At 51.1% G+C, this 22,190-nt stretch overlaps 1 protein-coding gene across 2 annotated transcripts in view; it reads right to left on the bottom strand.

Annotated features, from left to right (window-relative positions):
• The window catches only part of IGF2BP1 (insulin like growth factor 2 mRNA binding protein 1), a 40,797-nt gene extending 24,657 nt beyond the window's left edge, over window positions 1–16,140 (bottom strand). The window contains exons 1-2 of one of the 2 annotated variants that reach the window (XM_051824873.2): window positions 15,577–16,140; window positions 14,426–14,486 (exon numbers count right to left, since the gene is read on the bottom strand). In XM_051824873.2, the coding sequence (XP_051680833.1) occupies window positions 14,426–14,486; window positions 15,577–15,751 (236 nt within the window). In that variant the 5' untranslated portion in view covers window positions 15,752–16,140. The remainder of the gene's footprint in view (window positions 1–14,425; window positions 14,487–15,576) is intronic. The other variant, XM_002719116.5, reaches the window with a different exon arrangement.
• Between the last annotated feature and the right edge of the window lie 6,050 nt (window positions 16,141–22,190).

The raw sequence follows: 22,190 nt of genomic DNA, 5'->3' as shown, positions 1-22,190 counted from the left end.
CGCACAGTGCCCCACGTGTGCCCAGACTCCTGGGTTCACAAGAAAAAGAGAAAGCAATGGCACAGCTCCAAGGGTTCCCCCACCCCCTCTCCCTGGGAGGCCTCTCCAGGTGCTTAGCACCAAGCCCTAGAGATAGCATCTCTCTCTCTCTCTCTCTCTCACTCACTCTCACACACACACCCCTTAACGTGTCACCAAGAAGTCTCAGTTGAAAAGGGCAGGATGGAAGGGGATTTGAACCCCTCAAGTCTGAGGCTCCTATAGCCACCCTGGTCCCTTCGATGAACAAAAAGGCTGAGCAAAGAAGATTCTTCCAACTGTGGATGCAAGGAAGAGCTGAGCTCTGCCACGGTGGTTCGTGCTCATTCAGCAAACCGCACTTTCGCTGGAGAGCAGGAAAGATGCCCATATTCTGTACGGTGAAGTGGGTGCCAACTGGCTTTCCCTGCATGCGGCTCCAATTTGGGCACGAGACTGAGCTTGCGGAGAAGCCAACTGCCCTATGACACGGCTGGGTGCCTGGCAAGGAAATGTTCACAGGGCGAAAAAGAGTCACCAGCCATCTAAGCCAGGTCTCCGTCTCGGGTCTCGGGCGCTAACAGGCCCCAGCCACGGCTGTTTCTCGCCTAATTCGCTCAGCTCAGACAGAAGCAGTGTGACAAGGGAGCCCGCAGGTTTTTTTCTTGCCCATCTGGGCAGCGCCAGAAGAAGCCAAAACAGAAGCGCAGGGACAGGCGAGCTCTTCCCAGACAAATTCCAAGTCCGCCTGCGCCAACTGCCGCCCCTCCCCCCACTTTGAGAGCTCAGAGGGGGCTGGCCACGTGGGGCAGCACAGGAGTCTGGGCCGTTGAGAGATGTGCAGTAGGAACCAGGAGAATAAATGTGAAGTGCGGACAAATGGAAGAGAGGCGACCCAGGGCGAGCGGCTCGGCGGGCCGTCCTGAGGGGAGGCAGGGGGGTGCAGGGCTCAACCTGTCTTTGAGCTGGCAGTGGGGAGTTCCCGGGATCTTCCCTGGGGCGCGCGCAGGTCACTAAACTCAGAAGGAAAAGGGAAATCCCTCTCTGGTCCCAGCCTCAACCTTACCAGGATGCTGCCCATGTCAGCTTCCCCGGCCCTGGGGGGTCCAGGGCACTGGCTGAGGCCCTGGAGGACACGCAGCAAACTTGGAAAACCCGGTTCAGGGCAGGCCCTGGAGGTGGAGCCCTCCGGAGCTGGGAGAAGGAAAGCGGATCAGCCTGAAGGAAGCGGCGCTCTGCCGGCTGCGCTGCGGAAGCTCGGGCGCTCTGCGCTGGGAGCCTTCGGAGCCTTCCTGCGCCCTGGCTGAGGACGCGGGCGCGCCCCGGCACACATCTAAGAGGCGCGATTCACGGTGCCCCATGCATGCGAAGGCCCTCTGAGGTGCTCTCTCCCCCAGTTGCCGACAAAGACCTGTCCGTGGAGGGGAGGCGCAGGCAGGGGCTGCGCCTTCCTCCCCCGGGAGCGCCCCTCTAGAAACCCTACATTCTGCCCGGCCTGGGGTTCAACCCCCCACCCCCGCCGCCGCCGCCGCCCTTGCAGGTGTATTTCCCCAGGCGCAGGGACTCTGCGTGCGAGGATGGAGCGCGCCTCCCAAGATGGTGCTCGCCGGCGCTGGGCCAGGGGGTGGGGGCGCGTCTCGGCCAAGAGGACCCAGGCCCTGAACACAGCCTCTTACTGTGGAGCTGGAGAGAGGTGCTTGCCTGGGAAGGGCGGCAGCAGCTGAGGGTGGAGGAGGGCTGGCAGCAGCTGGGGGGAGGGGGTAGTGTCATGAACGGGCAATTGAGAAGGTCTGAGCAGCTGAGAGGCCCAGCCTGCGCCCCTTGGGGCCAGCCCCTTCCCCCAGCCCCTCTCACCTAACCCGGCAAGCTGAGCCCCTGGGTGGGGACAGAGGATGCCCCCAGCCCCCTCTCCTGCAGGGCTGGGCACCGTCGCTGAGGTTCTGCCAAAGCCCCCCCCCCAACTTGCACCACGCTAACCCTGTGGGGCCCAGTGGGGGAGGGGATGAGCGCTGGGGGCTGCTGGGTGGGGGTGGGGACCAGGACTTTGCCCTTTGTCTCTCTCTCCAGAGCCACCGGCCGAAATCCGACCCCACCGGGCCGGCGAGGGGCAGGCTCCCCCTCCGGGTCCTTTAGTAAATCCAGACCCGGCCTCCCTGCGGTCAGGGCTGTGACTGAGGTGGTCCTGTGGGGGAGGGGGCTTCCAGCCTGCAAACAGGCCTGCAAGCATTTAAGTGGGAAGGGGTTGGGGGTAGGGAGCCGGGAAGAGGCTGCAAGTGGGGCCGCAGAAGCAGGAGGGAAGAAAATGGCCCGGGAGGCGGCATTCCTTAGAGACCTGGGCTGGCTGCGGGAGGAGGCAGGACCTGCTGGGGAGGCCCCCCACTGAGAAGCCGGGGACTCGGGCCAGAGAGTGGGGTGGGGGCTAGGAACTTAGGAGCCTTCCTGAACCCGGAGAGGAAGGAACTCTCTCCTCCCAGGGCAGGGCCCCATGGCCTTCTAGAAGATTCTACAGCCAATTTAGAACCTAAGGGTCATCCTCACTGCACACAGGTAGCATTAGGGCCTTTGTCTGGGAGCGCCTCTGAGGGGTCACAGTGAATCTCAGTAACACCGTCCCTTTGCTCAGGCTTCCTCAGCCACGTAGACCCACACTCTCCTCCGAACCCGGGACATCTGCACAAGCACTGCTTGACGGCAAATGCTGTTACTTCCACTCGGCACAGGTCAAGCGACTGGCCCCAGGTGACACTAGCCGGCAAAGCGAAAGGTAACTGGGTTCCTGCCTCTTAGGAACCACCACGTATGAACCATGACTTACGATCTGCAGGCATGTAATGAAAGTCAGCTCTTTGTCCTTTCTTGTAGGGAGGAAGGGGCCCTGCCCTTCCCCCAGGGGTCCCATGTTCCCCACCCCCAGCCCTGGCCCCATGTGAACCCAAAGGGGTGGGGGATTAGCCAAAAACTCCAACCCTGGAGACCTCGGAAGCAGAGAAGGATGGAGGCTGCTGGACCTAAGGTGCTAATGCAGCCGACTTCATCAGGTTACTGATGGTGGGGGTAAGGAAACAAAGGCACAGGAAACCTACTGACCCCAGGCCCTGCAGCTTACACAGCTGGGGAGAGCACAGGCCCAGCTGACAGCTGAATTCCTACCCACACTCATCGGCTCCCTCTCCATGGGTTACTTCACTACAGTGCAGAAGTCCCCTTCCCATCTCAGCTGCCCACACAGGGGAGGTTTCGACCCATTCCTCAGTTTTCTTCAACCAGGGGCCGGAGTTGTGGTGCTGTACCAGCATCCCGTAGAGTGCTGGTTCGCGTCCCGGATGCTCCATTTCCCATCCAGCTCTCTGCTGTGGCCTGGGAAAGCAGTGGAAGATGGCCCAAGTCCTTGGGCCCCTGCACCCTTCAAGGGAGACCGAGAAGAAGCTCTTGACTCCTGGCTTCAGATGGGCGCAGCTCCGGCCGTTGCAGCCAATTGGGGAGTGAACCATCGGATAGAAGAGCTCTCTTTCTCTGCCTCTCCTTCTCTCTGCAACACTGACTTTCCAAAAAAATAAATAAATAAATAAGACCACGATGGAGGGGCCAGTGCTGTGGTGTGGCATGTAAAACCACCACCTGCAATGCCGGGTTTGAGTCCTGTCTGCTTCACTTCCGACCCAGCTCTCTGCTATGGCCTAAGAAAGGCCATAGTAGAAGATGGCCCAAGTCTTTGGACCCCTGCAACCTTTTGGGAGACCCGTAAGAAGCTCCTGGGTCTTGGCTTCAGATCAGCCCAACTCTGGCCATTGCAGCCATTTGGGAAGTGAATCAGCAGGTGGAAGATCTCTCCCTCTCTGCATGTGTGTAACTCTGCCTTTCAAATAAATAAATCTTTAAAAAAGAGAGACCACGATGCACGATGGAGTTCCAGGCTCCTGGCTTCAGCCTAGCCCAGCCCTGCCCCAGCCCTCATGGCCATTTGAGGAATGAACCGGCAGACTGAAGATCTCTTTGTCTCTCTCTGTCACTCCTTTTACTATTTTTCCACCACTCAAGATGGCCTAAAAACCCCCATGGGGGGGGGGGACACACCAAGGAAAGCAGGGATGAGCCATGCGGGGGGGGGGGGGCAGGCTCCCGGCAGGGTGAATTCACATTGGGCAGGAAGCTCAAGGAAAGACACCCCCAGGGTGTTACAGGCCCACCTGCTCCCACCTTGAGAGAGCCCAGCCTTGGAGACCCAAAGGCCCGCACTTGTACTTATTGCAAGTCTGACCTTCATCACCAGAAGCTGTTTCTTCTGTGGAGTGAAGATAGTACCTTTAGGGTTCTTAGGGGGTTCCTGGAAGTAACAGAGCCGGGCAATGAGTAGTGGGTGCTCGGTCCACACTCCCCATCATTGTGGCAGGAGCTGTCTTTGGACACTCATCATGGCCCAGAGTGCTCTGGGCGAAGCCGACCCTCAATCAGGGTTCCCAAAGAAAGTGGGGTACTTTGCATGAGCCTCTCCCCTGCAGGAAATACTAATGATTCTTTACCAGGTTTTTACTTAGCATGATTGGGTCTCTTCAGGGTGGGGAAGGGAGACAAAAACGATGGACAGAGGAGGGAGTGTTCCAAGGAGGGGGGCAGCAGACAAAGCCCCGGCCTCCCAGCATGTTCCCTTTAGACCTGGGGAAGTGGAGGCAGAGCCAGAGGCGGCAGCGCACAACCTCAGGAAGGCAGAGGGGAGCCTCCCGCTGAGCCGGGCTTTGGAGAAGGGGCAGGAGGAAAACTGCGATGCGGATGAAGGGCACTGTCCGTGGGAAGACAGTTCCTCACCGCGAAGCGGGCTGGCAGGGGCTGGCGGGGGGGTGGGAGAAGTGGCAGGAACGAAGCTCCACTCATTTCCTTGAGGAGGAAAAGCCACACTGGCAATGGTTAAAGAATGACCAGGTTTTTAAATCCCAGCCCTATTGCCTACTGAAAATGGTCAAGCCGGGGAAAGGAACTGGGGGTGATTATTTCATGGGTACAAAGTTTCAGTTCTGCCAGGTGAAAAAAGACTTCCAGAAACAGCTGGGGGTGAGGGTTGTTCTTAATACCAGGGGACTGTAGGCTCCAAAATGGTTACGATGGCAAACGTCATGTTTTACGTATTTGACAAAAATATTTGTGATACACCAAGGATAAAAAGCTACACTTCCAGGGGAAATTTGCTGATAAGAATTATGGTTTCTTCCATCTCCACTGTAAGACCACGGGCTTTCCCTTGTTCCTTTTGTATTTCTAGCACCTAGCTAAAGGCATGTCATGCAACAGCAGAGTCTGGCTAGGAAAAGAAAAGAGGATGAATGCGTGCATGCACGCATGACTACATGATTAGAGGTAGCAATCCGCACCGATGTGCACACTACCAAAGCCAGGACCATCTTGCTAAATGTTTTCCCACACGGATTTTGGTTTTAAATTTGTGCTTTTAAGAGGCCAACGACTGAGTGGCAGGAACATCCCACATACCTGTTGCTAAAGCAAAAGTGGGATTTTTTTTTCTTTCTTTCTTGTTTTTTTTTTTTTTTTTTTTTTCTTTTGCAAGAAGAGCCAAGAAGCTTGGGTCTAGACAGGTGGTATTCCTCTTCCAGTTAGAAGTTGAAAAGAAATTACTCGCAGGAGGAGGGCCAGGGCAGGAAAGTGAAACAGAAATTCTCTCGGAGAGACAGATACCAGGACAGTGAGGACCATTCTGCTCCGAGCTCCACTCACTCCGGACAGGAATCGCACCAGGATTCCAAACAGAAGTAGCAGTGACACTGAATCAAATGAGAACCAACACAGGGAGGAAACCCCTCTGGGTAAGGCAACTTCAGTCAACTGGATCTTCCTTACTTTTACATTAAATTACAAATTGCTGGAGGGGCTGGCACTGTGGCCGGGCAGGTGAGGCCGCCATCTGTGAGACCAGCATCCCACCATAGCCCATATCAGAGAGCCAGCTGGAGTCCTGGCTGCTCCCCTTCCCACCCAGCTCCCTGCTAATGCACCTAGGAAGGCAGAGGAAGATGGCCCCCAGCGCCTGAGCCCCCACCACCCGTGTGGACACCCAGATGGGAGTTCCTGTCTCCTGGCTTCAGCCTAGCCCAGCCCAGGCTGTTGTGGGCACTTGGGAAGTGAACCAACAGATAGAAGATCTGTCTCTCCCTCTCTCATCACTTTCTCTGCCTTTCAATTAAATAAGCCTCTTTTCTTTTTAAGATTTCTGAAATGGACACTAAGAGTGCAGAAAATACTCTTCCAAACCCTTCTCTGTTCCCGGCAACAGCCCAGTCCACTCGGTGTTGCTGGGGACACCCTGGCTGCTGCCACTCGCAGCCACGCCTCTCTGGGAAGACTCCTGTTTGCCCTTTAATGTAGGGCTCCAGCTCCAAACTCGGCCAAAGCCACTGCTCTCTCTTACAGTTGGACTTTCTCCTGAGCAACTTGGAGATCTCGAAGAGAAGCAGAATAAATATTCCTAACTCTGAATACACATTCCCTGTTGCCCCTCACTTTCTCCCCTCCCCCTCTCCTCGGTACCTGATGGAAAGCTGACAAGCCTGGCGCAATCCAGAAAGAAGCAACACACATCCTTCTGCATAAACTAATTGTAAAAACCCTTTCTAGTAGCTGATTAAAGTCACAAGCCTGTTAAAGGGCCCAAACCCACATCCGGATTGAAAACCCTTCTCCTTGCCACCCCAGGAAGAGAGGGTTCAGCCCTCACTCCTCGGGCTGCGGCTGCGGGCACGTATGTGTGCGGGGGCTATGCGCCCTGTGCATGTGCCTGCCATGTATTGTGTCCCCTTGGAGCAGCGAGTGCAGCAAAGGTAAGCGGGCATGCAGGTGGGTTCTGAGAGCATGCAGACCAGTGGACCAGGGAGAGAATAGGACACTATGAAAGCAGAGCTGGGAGGGGCAAACATTCGGACCCTGCCCCTCGGCATGCGGGACCCCCAGTTCCGAAGGTTTACTTTGTTAGCTTAGCTTATCAGGAGCTGAACATTAACACATATACACCTATCTCCCACCAGGTGGGGGAGGCTGCTCTTTTTTCTTCCAGCCTTAGAGTCTCAAGCGGACTCACACAGGCCCCTTCATCCTGCAGGCTTACCTACCTCACCTGCACAAGCAGGTGGTTCGCCTCACACAAATGTCCCTATCACATTAGCCCTGACGTGTGAAATTCCTAGTGGGAACCCAGCCCAGGTTGAGGGCTTCAAGGACAGAAGTCGGGCCCATTTGCCCAAATGTACAAGCTGTAGCATGCTGCACTGTGCTTGCTCCATCTCACCAAGCCTTCTGTCTGAGGCTGCACAACCAGCTGATACACTGGTAGAGTGGGCCAGTGTCGAAGGGCTCTGGAGCGGGATCTGCAGTTCCCTCTCCCAAAAGGTGGCTTTTCCTTCCAGCACGAGGAGGAAGGTCAGAGCACCCTACACACAGATCCCCCTCAACAGCCTATGTATTGCCCCATAAACAGTACCCCCCAAATTCCCGTGAATACCCTGCAGCACCCTAACGATGCCGTAGACGTGTGCGCCAAGCTGCCACACGTGCAGTCCAGATTCTCAAGCATCTATGCACCTGTGCGTTCTGATTCTCACAGGGTGAGCCGCAGGTGTACAGGGCAAGGCAGCACAGAACAGAGAACTACAGAGCTTAAAAGGAAGACAACAGACTGGATGGGGGGCAGAGGCAAGCATGTCGAATGAAAATAATAGCAAAGACAGTGATCACGGCTCCACATTTGCAGAAGCAGAGCTCCTGCTTCAACCCTGATTTTCCTGGAACGGAGAGCTTTCCTGCAAAGGGTGCGTGAGGACCCAGGGCTCCCTAGGGTGCTGCTCTCAGCTCTCACACAGCTTCCTCCTCTCCCTTGAGCCTGCGGAATGCTGAGTGGGTCCAATCCCCTGACTCCTCTTGCGGAGCTCAGTTCCCACCAACCACCTTTACACCTAAGACCAAATTTGTAATTTCTTAATTCTGTTTTCTCTGCTTTAAGATTCCATCCCAATGAATCAAATTTCACTCTTAACATTTTCCATTTCAAGTGATCAAAACAGCTGGAGGAATGATTAATGTTTTTCACTAAAATTAATGCAAAATTAAAAAAAAAAAAAACCTGAAGCTCTCCTTAACCTTTTTTTCCCCCTTAATCTTCTTTGCCAAAGGAAAAGCTGAGAAGCTTGACTCCAAATCCACAGAACACAGGGTGCGAGAGGGAAAGAGAAAATGGAAGGACCCTCCTCATCTCCAGCCTCCTCTACTGGGAGAAAAATTCCCCCACAACCCTTGTCTAAACTCCGAGAGAAATTCTCGGCCATTCCCTATCAAACAAGTCCTGTATTCGCCTTCCGCCACCAAAATGCCATCTGCCTAGGGCACGTCCTCAGGACTAGTGAAAACAGATCTAGGTAATCCAGGCAAATAGTCTCCCATCATCCAGCTGTTTGCCCTGTATTTCATCCTCCAGCATTCGAGGCTAGCCAGCCATGCTCTGGCGTCTGAGGCAGGCTACATTTCTGAGGGTATGTGTTCTGATACAATCCCATTTCAGCGGATTGCAATCAGGCTTGCTCCAACCATATATTAAAATTATGAGATCTACATCTACTTTTCCCTGTGAATTGCCCATAATCAGTGCACACTTTATTCTGGCACTATGTTTAGGGTGAAAGCTTGTTGTATTTATTGCAGACCTACAGTGCTGCAGAGGTAAGAGCAGGACATAGAAAGTTTGCTCTGTGATCCATTTCAAAACTAAGGTAACACCTTCCCACCCACCGGCAAGTCCAGTCAGCCCCCGGACCTGATGAAAATCTCACCAAATTCTCCTACCAGGATGGAGTTCTCCAGTGCAGGCTGCACAGGACTCATTCCAGGAACTCTGTTCTATGCAAAGTGGTGTCTTGTAGGATCATTTTTAGCCAAATTAATAATCAAATGAGCATGCACCCTCTGTACACGGTGGTTTTTTTTTTTTTTTTTTTTTGAGACTTTCCCTTCTGTTTTCGTTTGAATATCTACTTGCAAAATACAGGGGAAGAAAAATAAAGGTAGAAATTGCTGGGGTACAAAGGTTACACACTGAGACCCAGAGAAAGACGCCCAAAGCCTCAACAGAGCCCACTTGGAGGACCTGCTGTCTACTTTTACAACAGAAATAAAATCCATCCAAAGACCTCTGAGCGCTATTAATGCCTCAGTAGCATTTCAGGCAGTGTTCAGACAAGGGGACAAACAGCCCATTTGGTAATAAGGATCACAGAGCATTCAAACGCAGTGAAATCTCAAGGTTCCTCCCGCCAAGGGGCCCCTGCTACTTCCATTTTCTCTCCACCTCTCATCCTATCTCGGTACCCAGCATCCTCCTGCCCCCCCTCTCCCACCGGCCCTGGCATTTCACTGCTCCCCACTGGCCCTCGGCCTTAGGAGCCCAGACGCCCAGACGCGGAAAAGGTCTGCGCCCTGCAGGCAGGAAAACCCTCCAAGTCGGGGAGCGGCAAGGCTGGAGTCCTGGGCGCCCGAGGCTATGGCGCGCCCCTGGGCGCTAGGGGCGCGCGCGGGGCGCGCGGGGGTGGGGAGCCCTCTCCTGCGGATGTTCAGGCAGGAGCTTGTTGAAGGAGGACGGTGGCCAGTGGCCGGGACTGCGCGCCGGGGCCAGGCCGGGCAGGGAAGGGTCAGGGCCGCAGGGCCAGCGCGAGCTCTCCGGAAAGAGCCTCCAGCGCGCCACCACTTTGTCTCCTTTTTTAATTTGCAAAGGAAACTCCGAAAGCAAAAGTAGCATAGCGCCCAGCTCTGCGAACCTGCGGCCGCCCCCCACTCCCGCCGTCAGTGTCTCTGGGGCTGGCGGGAAATCCACAGCCCCTCGCCTCCCTCCACCCCGACCCTCACTCGCGCCCCGACGGCTCCCAGCTCCCCAGTAGCTCGCTCTCCCTCCCCCAGAGCTCTCACCCCAAAATCTAAGCAGCAGTTTCTGGTAGATCCTGACCACACTGATAGAATCTTTTAAGAGAATGAATGAGACTAAGAAAATAAATAAGATTTAATTTAAATTCCAAAAGCTGGAAAAAAAATCTGTTCTTCAAACGCCTTGGGTTCAAGCGTTCATTGTAAGGAATGCCACCACCCAACTGGCACCCCCTCCACAAATCCACAGAGGTCTGTCTCATCAATAAATCTCTCTCAGACACAAACTCTAAACTCCAATAAACACTACTTCCCGATCTCCTTTTTCATTCATATCTGAAAAAGTTTCTCGATCTTTTAAAATTGTATTCCTATCAACCTATTCTCAATGGCATCTTTGTCAACTGCCTGTTAGACATTAAAATACAGAATAAATAAACTCTTAAAAAAATAAGCCTTAAAAGCACCCACACACAAAATAGATTCAAATGATATAGATTAAGGTAATTTAAAAAGATTAGAAGCTCAGAGCCTCTGAATTAAGAGTCTGCCCATTTGCTAATGTATGTATTTCATCTCTGAAACATAATTATAAGAACATTTTGTTTTTTTCCACCAAAAACTGTGCCATCGAAGCTTTGCATTTGGAACAGCTAACTATACTTTGAATAAATTAGTGATGGGAGTTGAAATTCTTTCCCTTAACTAAAAAGTTCTTCATCTGAGAAACTATTGAGTAAAATTTTACCTTTATGATTTAGGCCAGAATATAAGGGGTTCTCAAAACTTACAGCTCCTGCAAGGGAGTCAAATCCCACTAACTTTGGGAAAGTTTCCTCTTGAAATACTGACCAAAGAAGACTTAAGTTCCTCCCTATCAGGCAAGTCACCTCCAAAGTTTCATTTCTCAGTAGAAATCCAAGTGGAGATGGGAAGAATGAAGACTGATTTATTTCCACCTTCCCGTTCAAGAGTGCAGAAAATGTCAAGAGAAAACCATTTTTTCACTTACTTTAAAGCAAAAACAACCAAAATAAAACAAAAACCAAAAACCCAGGGAACTAGTATGAAACATTTTACGAAAAGGGTCATAAAATTGTTTCCATGTTAAGCTCACTTGTTGAATACTGATCACAAGTCTCTTTCACCTTCTGTGAGTTGTTAACTTCCTTTTTGATTTGGATACTAATCCATAATTACAACCATTAGAGTAAAAGTGGCTGAAAATCCTCACTCTAGGACTTTCCACTGCCTTGTTTGTCACTCCCACCCCTCCCCCTAACTACAAGTCTTTTTTCATTAAATGCAAATCCATTTCTGAAGGCAAAAATATTTCGCTTGTTTTGACAACATTTAGTGACCCAAAGTATCTCTTCTGAGCCTCCACAAATCATTTTCAAGGGTAAAATAATACTTTTTGCTGTTTACAAGACATCCCTTTGCAAAGACTTTTTAAAGCACTAAGTTCAGCCAGCCAAACTGTGAGACAGGCAGCAGGCTGTGTCTCTACCGAGTTCTCACTCAGGTCTGAGACACAGTTTTGTTTAGCAGTTGGATCTTTAGGGAGCAATGTCACCGACCTCGTTTTAAGTCAACTTACAGGAAAGCACAACCACTAAGCTGGCTAAAGAAATCACCAAATCCAAACCTCTATAATGTCAGCACATTTCACTGAGAAAAGTGCAATGTATCTCTTTCATTTTGATCTTAATTAACAGTAACACCTTTTATTTTGATGACACCAGTTGACAGTTATCTTTAAGTCACATTCCTTTAGAGAAAAAGACCACAAAGGCAAATGTAACAAAAGTTGAATTCCCTTAAAATGCAAATCATTTCCCAAAATAAACAAGTCTCACTGGGATGGTAACCCTGTGTCTTACCTACTCCAGATCTCCCTGAATAAAACTACACAAATCCTTTCTACAACTGTTAAAAATGCATTAGTTTTTCTCCTTTTTCCCAATATTTTGGCAGTGAATATATACAAATTCTCAACAAAAAGCCTATATTGTGAGGCAAATTCCAACACTGAGAGGATTTGGGAAAGAAATTTAACGCCACTCGTTTTCAAAAATTCAATTTTCTGTTTTCAGTTTAAATATATAGCGTTCAGTCCCTTGAATTCTTAAAAGATACAAATGCCACATTCAGAGAACAAAATACACTAATACTTCACAATCAGGGCTACCCAGAGGTAACTGAGGGACATGCTCTTTTGGTTAAGATTTCCTCCCTCTAAAAAAGCCAAACCCTCAAATACATCACACACACACACACACACACACACACACACAAAATCCCAAACATTTGGGTTGTTGAGTTTTTATGAATCTGTTAAAAATTTAAATCATATTACATTGGAACAGAGTGCATCCAGAACAATTCTATTTTAAAATGTAAACACAACAGTATATATACACAATTTTATATATGTAATCATTCCGTTTGCTTAGAATGTTAGTCGTAACTAATTAAACCTAGTTCCTGTTCCACATCCATGAGATTGAAAAAAATTCAACTGGAAGAGTACTTCTCAGACACAGACTAAAGACAAACACCACAGCAGGCTTCCTCAAAGAACACAAAATGATAGAGCAAACTGACTTAACGAAAACAAACCTTTCTTTTTTTAAATCCTGAGAGCTCCAAACAAAATTGATTCAATCTACAAAAATGAAGTCCTTTCTCACCACCTCCATCCACCAAAAAATAAGAAAATAAAAGAAAACACAATCAATGCAATGTTTGGACTTACAAAAAGTGTTTCAGGAATAAAGATCTAATTTAATATGAGTGTGGAAAAGGAGATTTTTTTTTTTAACCCAGGCTTCTCAAACCCCCTCCCCATTCCAACTCAAAGAAAAAAAGCCCCATTTTGGAGGGAACAAGAGGCTAGGAATGGCTTAAAAGCAAGCAGATGGCTTAGGGAGAAAGATCCATACATACAGAGCACCATGAAAATTAAAATATAAATGTTTTGAGTTCCATTTCACCACATTTTGCTATTTCTCTTCCTTTTCACTTCATTCCCTTTAAAATTTAAACCATCCTCTCTAGAGCAAAAGAAAATCTATACATTGACAATTCCAGTTATTCTGAGTGTTTCTCACCAACACCACTTAGCTTTCAATTCAAATATCCAGAATTTTTCCATAAATCTACTGGGTTCTGCATACTTCTTTCTCCCAGTTCCCATCTCCAGAAAATGCTTCAGATTAAATAAGACTTCTTTTCCTTCTTCCAACTGTATGCCTGTTCACTCCTCACTCTAATTGCCTTTCCAGTAACAGTACTACAGGCATCTGAGGTTAATCAGAAGCTCTATAAACATAGTAACAAGCCATATTGATCATCTATTGATACAATAGTTCCAAGTTGCTTAAATACATCAAGCTCAACCACTGGACAGATTTCTATCTCTGGTTAAACTTTGGAGATCCTCTTAACCACCCCTCTAAAAGCAAAGCCACCCCCAAACACACCCCCTTCCCACTTAGAAAAAGAACTGCTTCCGAAGGGGGAAGGGGGATGGAAGCCTTCCAGGGGGCCACTGCCAACCCAGCCGGCAACAGCAGAAGACTCGGTACTGTCACCACGCTTGGGAAACTAGAGAAGGCTGTGCTTACACTTCCTTAGCCAGAGCTCAACTCGAGATTTCAGAGTTCAATGAAAGATGCGAAATCCGCCATGAATTCTCAGAAAGCACCCTGTTTGGCCCAAGGATAAGGAGTACGGGTGCGCGCAAGCCCGCGCGCGCGCACACACACACACCATTCATCCACGGAGTTCTAGATCCTCCAAAGAGCCCCAGCTCACAGCCCTAACACAAAGCTCTCACCCCAGATGGCCCCCTGGTAACAATGGGCTGCAGGAGCCGGGGTGGGGGCCGCCACAGGACAGGAGGGCCAAAGCATATTCTCAGGGAAAGCCAGTGGGGGTGGGGGTGGGGAGGGGGTGGGAGGAACTGGGGGCGGCAGTCTGTAGGAAGTCTCTGCCTGTTGCAGAAATATAAATAAAGGGTAAGGGAATTCTGCGGGGCGGGGGGGGGGGGTGGTGGTGCGCGGGGCAGACCTGTGTCTCCACCAGAGTGGAGTAGAAAGGGATCCCCTAAGTCCACTTCCGAACCACCCTGCCTGACGGAAAATGGGGCCTGCAGGAAGCCTGAACTAAGATTTTAAGCTTCCGCACCAAAATGGCCCCACACTTGAGGCAAGCCCCACGAGGTGCTTCCCTCTGCTTGATTCTCTCCCCTGTGAGTCTGCAGGTACCGCCTGTTTGCCCACCCCATCCCCAACTTCTCCTGCTTTTCCAAGCTGTAAACCACCCATGACAAGATCTCCAGTCTTGCCTCCCAGCCCCCAACATCCCGAGTCGAGGGATGAGAAGCCAACGCCAGGTCTCAGCCCCCGGGGACGCTGTGGACCCCCGACCACGGCCTCTCGCCAACCTCTGTCCCCTTCCCCCCGCCCCCCCAGAGAAGAGAAGCGCTCTTTCCTACCTTTGTTTTTTGGGAACCGAATGTTCAATTTCTAAGCGTTTTCCTTGTAATTCTACTTTTCCTAAAGATTAAAAAAAAAAATTAGCGTGAGCGCGTGAACAGGGGCAGGGGTGTTGAGGCAGGGGGCTCTCGGGAAATTCAAGTTCCTGGGACCCGATTTCTCCTCGGAAGCAAGTCAGTGGCGCCCGCAGCCGGATGCCATCAATTCGTTATTATGTTCTCTTAATTTCTGCTTTGCGTCACCACGGAGCTGGTGGCGTGAATCGCTAGGAGAACCCGAACCGGGAAAGGTTCGAGGTGATCTGTGCGGGCGCTCTACCCGTTCGGCTCCCAGATGTGCGGAGCCGCAGCCAGCAGAGAAAGGACTTCCCGCTGCTCGGGGAGGGGGGGTGCAGAATCAAACTTTATTTTACTGTGGCGCGTAGGACAAGGGCTTCGGGCGGCAGGGCGGTCACCTGTCGGGCGGGTTGCAACGCCGAGGCCCCGGGGGAGCCGCGCGGGGCCTGGCGGGGAGGGTCCCGCGCCGCGCGCCTCTCGGCCCAGCCTCGGCGTCTCGGTTAGCAGCATGGCGACCCGCGCCGCCGCGCCACCGCTCACGCCCCACTTTCAAATCAAAATGGCTCAAGCCCCGGGCCCTGGGCGGGAGGCGGGATCCCCTTCCTCCCCAGTCTTGCCCGAGGGCTGTGATCCCCACGGACGGCGGGGAGCTCGGGGATCGGGCGGGGACCCCTTCCGCGCCCGGGAAGGCCTAGGGTTAGGAAGGGAGCGAGGGTGCTCCAGCTGGGGGGCCGTCTGGCGGCTGCTAGGGAGGGGCTGAACATGCAGCGAGCGCCCAGACGGGGTCGTCTCGTGGCCCTCGGACCACCACCCACCCCCCGCCACCGCCGAGGGGGGCTGCAGCCCCGGCGATGGGAGTGGAGATTGAAGGGAGCCCGAGCAGCCCACCGAGGGTGGGGAAATCCCGAATATTCCCGGGAGGGGGCGGGGGCGTCGAAGGCGGCAGGTCGAGGGTCAGCGGCGAGGCCGGGCCCCGCATGCTCGCTGAACGAGCAGTTGGCGGCCGGGGCGGCGGAGAAGGGGGGGGTTCGGAACACAGGCCTCCGTTGTACGGGAACCGGCCCGGGGCTCGGGGAGGCGGCCCGCGCGCTTACCCGAGAAAGTTTCGATGGCCTTCATCGCCCAATGCTCGTCCGGGCAGTCCACGAAGGCGTAGCCGGATTTGACCAGGAACTGGCCGCTGTAGGAGATCTTGTGCTCCGCAAACACTTTCTCCAAGTCCGCGGGGGTCACGCTCTCGTTGAGGTTGCCGATGTATAGCTTGTTCATGGTGGCGGCGGCGGGGCAGGACGCGGTGCCGGGCGAGGCCGAGCGGGCGGGCGGGCGGCGAGCCGCCTAGGCCGAGCGCGGGGAGGCCGGCGGCGGCCGCAAACTTTGTGTGCACCCCGCCCGGGAGTGTGCCCGGAGCCCCGGGCGCGGAGGGCGGCAGGAGGGCGCGCGGAGGTCGCGGCGGAGTTCGGGGGAGCCCGGAAAGTGCCCGCGGCGCGCTGGGAGGCGGACGGCGCGGCGCTGCTCCTCGCCTTCGCTCCGAAACCCCTGCGAGCGGGCTGGCGTGTCACGTTTCTCCGCGGCCGCCCTGGCGCCGCCTCTAAATAAAACCGACTTGAAAAAAAAATGGAGCGGAAAAAAAAAAAAAGGCCGAAGCCACGTGGTGACAGCCCCCACCCACCCTGCAGGGGAAGACCCCCGACGCCACAGGGCCCCACTGCCCAGAAAACCCGGCCCGGCCCAACAGCTTCCCTCCCGGGGGCAGGGAGGGGGCACTCGGCTCACGCTCAGAGGGAACTGGGGCGGCGGCGGCGGGGGGTGGGTGTGCAACGCTCCCGAGGCTCTGCCCGCCCCCTCCCCCTTGGCAGGAACCTGGCCCCCGGGGATGCGCCCCGCCCCCACCCTTCCCCCTGCCTCTACCCCAGCCTGAACTGGGGGAGGGTGGTCGAGCCCCCAATCTCCCGTCTTTGGGGCGAAACGTGTGGTCATTTTTCCACTGGTTTTGGGGCGCGGGATTGCCTACCCCACCCGGTTAACTGCTAGCGACTGACAGGCGGGGGACGACCAAGACAGACAAAGAGAAGCCGGGGACTCTGGGGTCTTCAGGAGGGGGTCGCACGAGCCGGTGATTTCAAAAGAAAGGCGCCTTTTCCTTAGGTTTCGAAGCGGGGGCGGGGGAGGTCTTCCCTTCCCCGCCCCAGCCCCGCGAGCCTCCCCCACCTCTTGGGATCCAGGACCCGGGGCCCTGCGAACACGGGGGATCGCCGCGGGTTAGCAGGAGCTCACAGGAAATAGTGTTCCGGACACCCCTGGAGAAGCGCGGGCCCGTGTCGGGGTACTAGCCACTAAATGATAATGTTCGGGTTCCCGGGGGACCGCGCAGCTCCGGCTGGGACGACCCCAGGACCGAGGGAACCGGGTGGCAGCTCCGGCTAACCCAAGCGGACCGAGTAGGGGAGCGCAGGCGGGGTGCAATCGGGTGGAGACCCGAGCGGGCCCCCAGCCCCCCAAGGCGGGGGCAGACAGGTGGAGTCCCCTGCGCCCGCACCCTGCCCCGGGACGCCGCCACGACTCCGGCGGGCGCTGGGTTTGGGTCTCGGAACTTTGTTTGGGGCGCAGGATTCGGGAAGGCGGGAGAGGGGCGGAGGGCGGGGGCCCAGCGCGAAGCCCCGCCCACGTCCCCAGGTCAGACCCGCGGGGGGAGGGGGTAATTTCCGCTCCGCGCTGGGGGAAGCGAGGGGCGGGAGCTTCTGGGAGGGGGCGGCGGTCCCTCCCGCTCGCCCGTTCCTGGGGAGGGGGAAGCGGATCCGCCCAGATCCCTTCCCTCGTCTTTGACCAACTCGTTCCGGATCCGCGGGCTCGGGAGCCCGAGAGAAGGACTAGGCTGGGCGAGGGGCGACACGTGGGCGGTCGCACCCCGTCTGGGCAGTGGGGGAGGGGGCAGCTCTCCGCGCGCTTCAGAGTCCGGATCCGCGGTGGAGAGCGGGACGCGCGCCCCACGCGCACGCCCGGGATCCCCGGCCGAGCGGCGAGCGGAGGCGACGTTTCTGGCGGAGGGGGCTGGGATGGCGTCCGGGGGTGGCGGGTAGCGCGGCCCGCGGGCGCAGGAGAGAAGCGCGGGGGGTCGACCCTCGGGAATGCCGGGGTCCTCCAGAGCTGGGCGGAAGGTGGGGTGTTCCGGGGGGGTGGGGTCTGCGGGGGAGGTAGGAGACTAGTTCTGTCGGGGGCGCGTGCACGGCGAGGGCAGGTGAAGAAGGGGGTCCCCCCTTCCCGGGTCCCCGACCCCATTGTCTCAGTCGCCTGGGGCCCGGGCGACTCCGGAACACGTGTTGCCTACACCAACACGAACGCCCGGGGTTTGTATTGTTACTGCTGATCCTTGCAGAGTCTTAGAGCTGGCCCCGACTCGGGCTGCGCGCCCTCGGGCCGGGGGACCCACGGCCCCGAGGGTCGGGGGCGCCCGGACAGCACCCGGCGCCTCCGGCCCCCCTCCCGGTCTCCCCTGCGCGCGGAGCAGGACTGGCGCTGGGACGTGGGGGCGGGGGGCGGCCTCCGCCGGCTCCACCACCTTCAGAGCCCACCCTCCCAAACCGGCGTTTTGTCCTGGCCAGCGACGTTTGTCGCATTTTTGTTTTTCTGACGTTTTTCTTACCGAGAAGCAACAGGAATTAAAAGACGATCAGCTGATCGTCGTTGGGTGGAAAAATGGTTTTTTGTGCCAGAAGGTGGAACTTCTGCGTCCCACCCCCACACCTACCCCGACCCTTAGTAGAGTCAGCTCCGGATCACAAACACGGTTCTAAACCGAACCCAACCAAAGAGCTGAAAACGGTGCCTGCCACATAGTAGGTACCCAGTAGTCATTTTTTTTTTTTAATGAAAAACGAGCTGATGCAAACTGCAGAGCCAAGAGAATTCAGGAAAATCGGAGTCCAGAGGGGTGGGGGGCAGCATAGATTATCTTGGGCAGAGTGCACGGGTCTGCGTTGCCTGGGGACCCGGTGCTTGTGGGCGCACTTCTGAAAAGCTGTCGGATTCCTGGGCCTTTGCCTGAGCAGGAGCCCCCATCTCCTTAAACCTCTGTTCCACTGGGGAGGCAGGCGGAGGGAAAGTGGTCAGGACAGCGCTGCTTCCAGAAACTTCGCGTGCCGTTCCCTCCATGTAATTTGAATGTGTAGGTATTAATAAAAGCGCCTCAGGCTTGCTCCCTGGGGAACGGATCTACTACTCTTTAATTTTTAAAACAAAGCTCGAAAATCTTCATCCTGACCTGAACCGCCACCAAAATGCAGCCCAAATTTCACTCTTCCTAGATGCAAAGGAAAACAAAATTTTGTAAAAGTAGCAATTGAATTCAGTTCCGTTTTAGGCTGACTTTTTTTTTTTTTTTTTTGTCCTTTAAAAACCAGAAGTCTACAAGTTAGCCAAAATTCCTCAGTTTGTTTAGATGCAATTAAAATCGCAGTAGAGGAGAAAATGTCAATTTACTTAAACCGCCTATTTTAAATGATTTAAAAATTTGCCAATTACGGCTGAGTTGAAACGGATGAATTCTTTTTTAAAATCAGCTGTTTCGCTGAATTCTAATCCTCTCCACCCCTAAAAGAAGGGGCTTCTGTGTGTGTAGTCAGCGGCTGCAAAGGCTTGGAGGACACAAGACAGAGGAGACAACTGGAGTGAGAGACAGTTCTTTCAAGCCCTCGAATCAGTTTTGCCTCAGTGACCTGGCTATTTCAGGCTAGGGTTGGGGGGAGTAAATGCTGTTGATTGGTGCTCCAACGGCTGGCCCTGAGGGAGCCCCACGCTAAAATTAACTTGAAAGAAGGTTTATTTCTGATCAAGACTCACGTTCCTAACTTAGGGACAGGAATGGGCAGACTTGGAGTGCCATAACTTTTCCTCTTCCTTTTCTTAATCATTTTGGTATCAAAGACAACCAACACATATTGTATTTATTTTCCATTTTCTTCCCCTACCTTACATCTTTGGGAAAGATGAATTTTCAATGAAGAATTAAATTTAGTTTGTGTAAGTTAAAAACAGCTGCATAACAAAATTGTTTCCTTTCCTTAATAATAATATTATTACACTTCTTCCTCTTTTCTCCTTCCTCCTCCTCCTTCTCCTCCATTTTTCCTGGAGAAGTGTTTGATCTGCTTTTGGAATTCAGCTCCTTTCTGAATTCAAAAACACTGAAATTTGACTCCATTTTAAAGATAGAATTTTTAATCATTTTTTTCCAATGTGAACATGCAAAATGCATACAAAGAAAAAATGAAGAGAAATAGAACAATTTTTTATTTAAAAGGTGAGGAAGAAAAAAATTGGAAGTAGAAGATTTAAAAAACCAACAGTTCCACCATTGTTGTACAAAATGAATTTTGTTTTAAAGTGTTTCTTTCCAACATTTGCCTTGTGTAATAGTTTTATATTTTGACATCTTACTTTTATATCTTGATTTTTTCACTGGTTCTTGCACCATAAGCATTTTTCCCCACGAGCCCTCTAAGTTTTTGTAAGTATCATTTTCATTCAGTTCAGTATCTGGGAATCATTACTCATTGATTTTAGATACACAAGTTACATCAGAATTTTTTTTTTTTTTTTTTTTTTTGTGAACAGATATTTGGGGGCATTTAAGTTTTCCTGCCTTTGAATTAATTCTTTTGGATAAATCCCCAGAATACATATTGCATCTTAAACCTAACATTTATCAGTGACTTTTTTTGAAGTTTAGCATGTTTCACAAAAGAAAAAAAAAAAAGAGAAAGAAAAGAAATGGAAAGTTATTAGGAGGTAAATACTTTCAGTAGACTAAGAATGTTTCATGTATCAAACAATTTTGAAATAAAACTACAATTGCTATGAAATATAGAAAAAATTACCATTTTCTGATGCATGACTGCATTGTTTTTCAAAGTTTTTGGAAGAGTTTGTATTTGGTTTATTTGGTTTTTGTTTTATTTTGTTGTTTGCTTGTTTTTTCATTGCTACTGCCTTGTGATGCTTTGTTTCTTCCAGCAAATTGAAGTCTTAGTGTGGTTCTTTTAAATGCCTATAAAGTTTGGGAAAGTGTAAATTAGTTCCAGTTTAAAAGTACATGCAGCATTGCCTTCTGTCAAATAAATAAGGATAATTGTGTGTTTAAGATATCTCATAAAATGAAAGACAACTATAAGCAAAAAAGGACATTTTCCTCCTAAAAATTAGCATTGATTCAATCATTGTCCCCATTCTCCACCATAAAGCAAAAAGGCATTCAGTGTTTAAAACCTTAAAAAAAAAAGAATCTACTTTTTACAAATGCAGAGGACTCAAGGAGGGGAAATAAGAAAAATCATTTGTTTTTCTGTGGGTCACACAGTCAACTGTTTTGTTTGGGCTCAGGTTTACAACACAGAAACTTTTAGATAAGGAAGGGCATCATTTGTTTCATGAACATTTTTAAAATGGTTGTTTCCAAATTCATTTGGTTAGTAAATTAAACCACTCCACCTTACCCCTATTAGCACAGGGGGAAGAAATAGGCAATAACATTCTACATTCTTCATACTGCGCTAGTCCTGCTTTTTGAAATTTTTTACACCAAAATAATTTGGTTAAAAGATAAAGAATAATTTTTATTTAGTTCCTACAGCACAAAATACAAAACAGTTCACTGGTTCATTTGGAGAAAAATTGTACAAACAAGAAAATAGAACAAATTCTAGAAAGCCACAAAAAGGAGGGAATCCATATCTAAGTATTATTCTAGGTGGAAATAGTAATGAGGCAATTTTGTGCTTGAAATCTACATATCTTCTAAGAATTCAAATTAGTTTAATTCAAAGAATTTAAATTACTTTAATTCAAAATGAGTCAGTTACAAACTGCATGGAGTTAATTCAATTTTAGCTCCACAATATCTGTGCATTTAAAATCTCAAAGAATTTTTCTAGCTGGAAAGAGAATTCTTTTTGTTTGATTTTTTAAAGTTTTATTCCTGATAAGGTTAATTGGTTTTACTCCTGTTTCTGGTTAGGATTTTTTTTTCCCTAGGAGTTGCTTTAAATATCTCAGAATTCTTAAGGGAAAATGTTACAGCTTTTTTAATTGTTTAAGTTCAAAAAATTCATACATACATTATTTCAACCGTGTTTTAGCATCAAAGATTTCATTAAAAGCATTTCAGTCTTTGTTCATTTGCAGACCAGTTTTACAAAGAAAAGAGACCCAGTCAAATAATGGTATTTCTTTAAAAAAAAAAAAAAAAACTGGTTGTTTGACTAAACTGAGATATGATTCTAACAGTAACTTATGATTTTCACGGGTTAACAATCTGGAAAGAGTTGTAGTTCATCCACCTCTTCCACAGGCACCTCCATATATTTAAGAAATATTCTTAAGACAATCTAATTTCCACTCTTAAACATAACCTGAAAATATTGGGTCAGCTTTTATAAGAGGAATTATTGAACCCATTTTTAGGATTTCTTTTCATTTATAAAATGTGTTTGTCAAATATGCAGGAAACAAATAGTAAGGTTATTTCTCAATTGCTTTGAAATGAGGCTCCTGATCCTATCTCTTTTCCTACCTTCCTCTTCCTCCCTGCCCCTCCCCCCTCCCCACTCTCTTCCTCCCCCTCTCCTTTTGTTCCTCCATTTTTCTTCCTGCTCCCGACACTGTCAATTCCTTTCCTCCTCCCCCTTTACCTTTACCCTCTTTTCAATTTTTCTTT

Source organism: Oryctolagus cuniculus, chromosome 17 (genome assembly GCF_964237555.1).
Source record: "Oryctolagus cuniculus chromosome 17, mOryCun1.1, whole genome shotgun sequence".
Classification (NCBI taxonomy): Eukaryota; Metazoa; Chordata; class Mammalia; order Lagomorpha; family Leporidae; genus Oryctolagus; species Oryctolagus cuniculus.
This window is presented reverse-complemented; position numbering and strand designations above follow the sequence as displayed.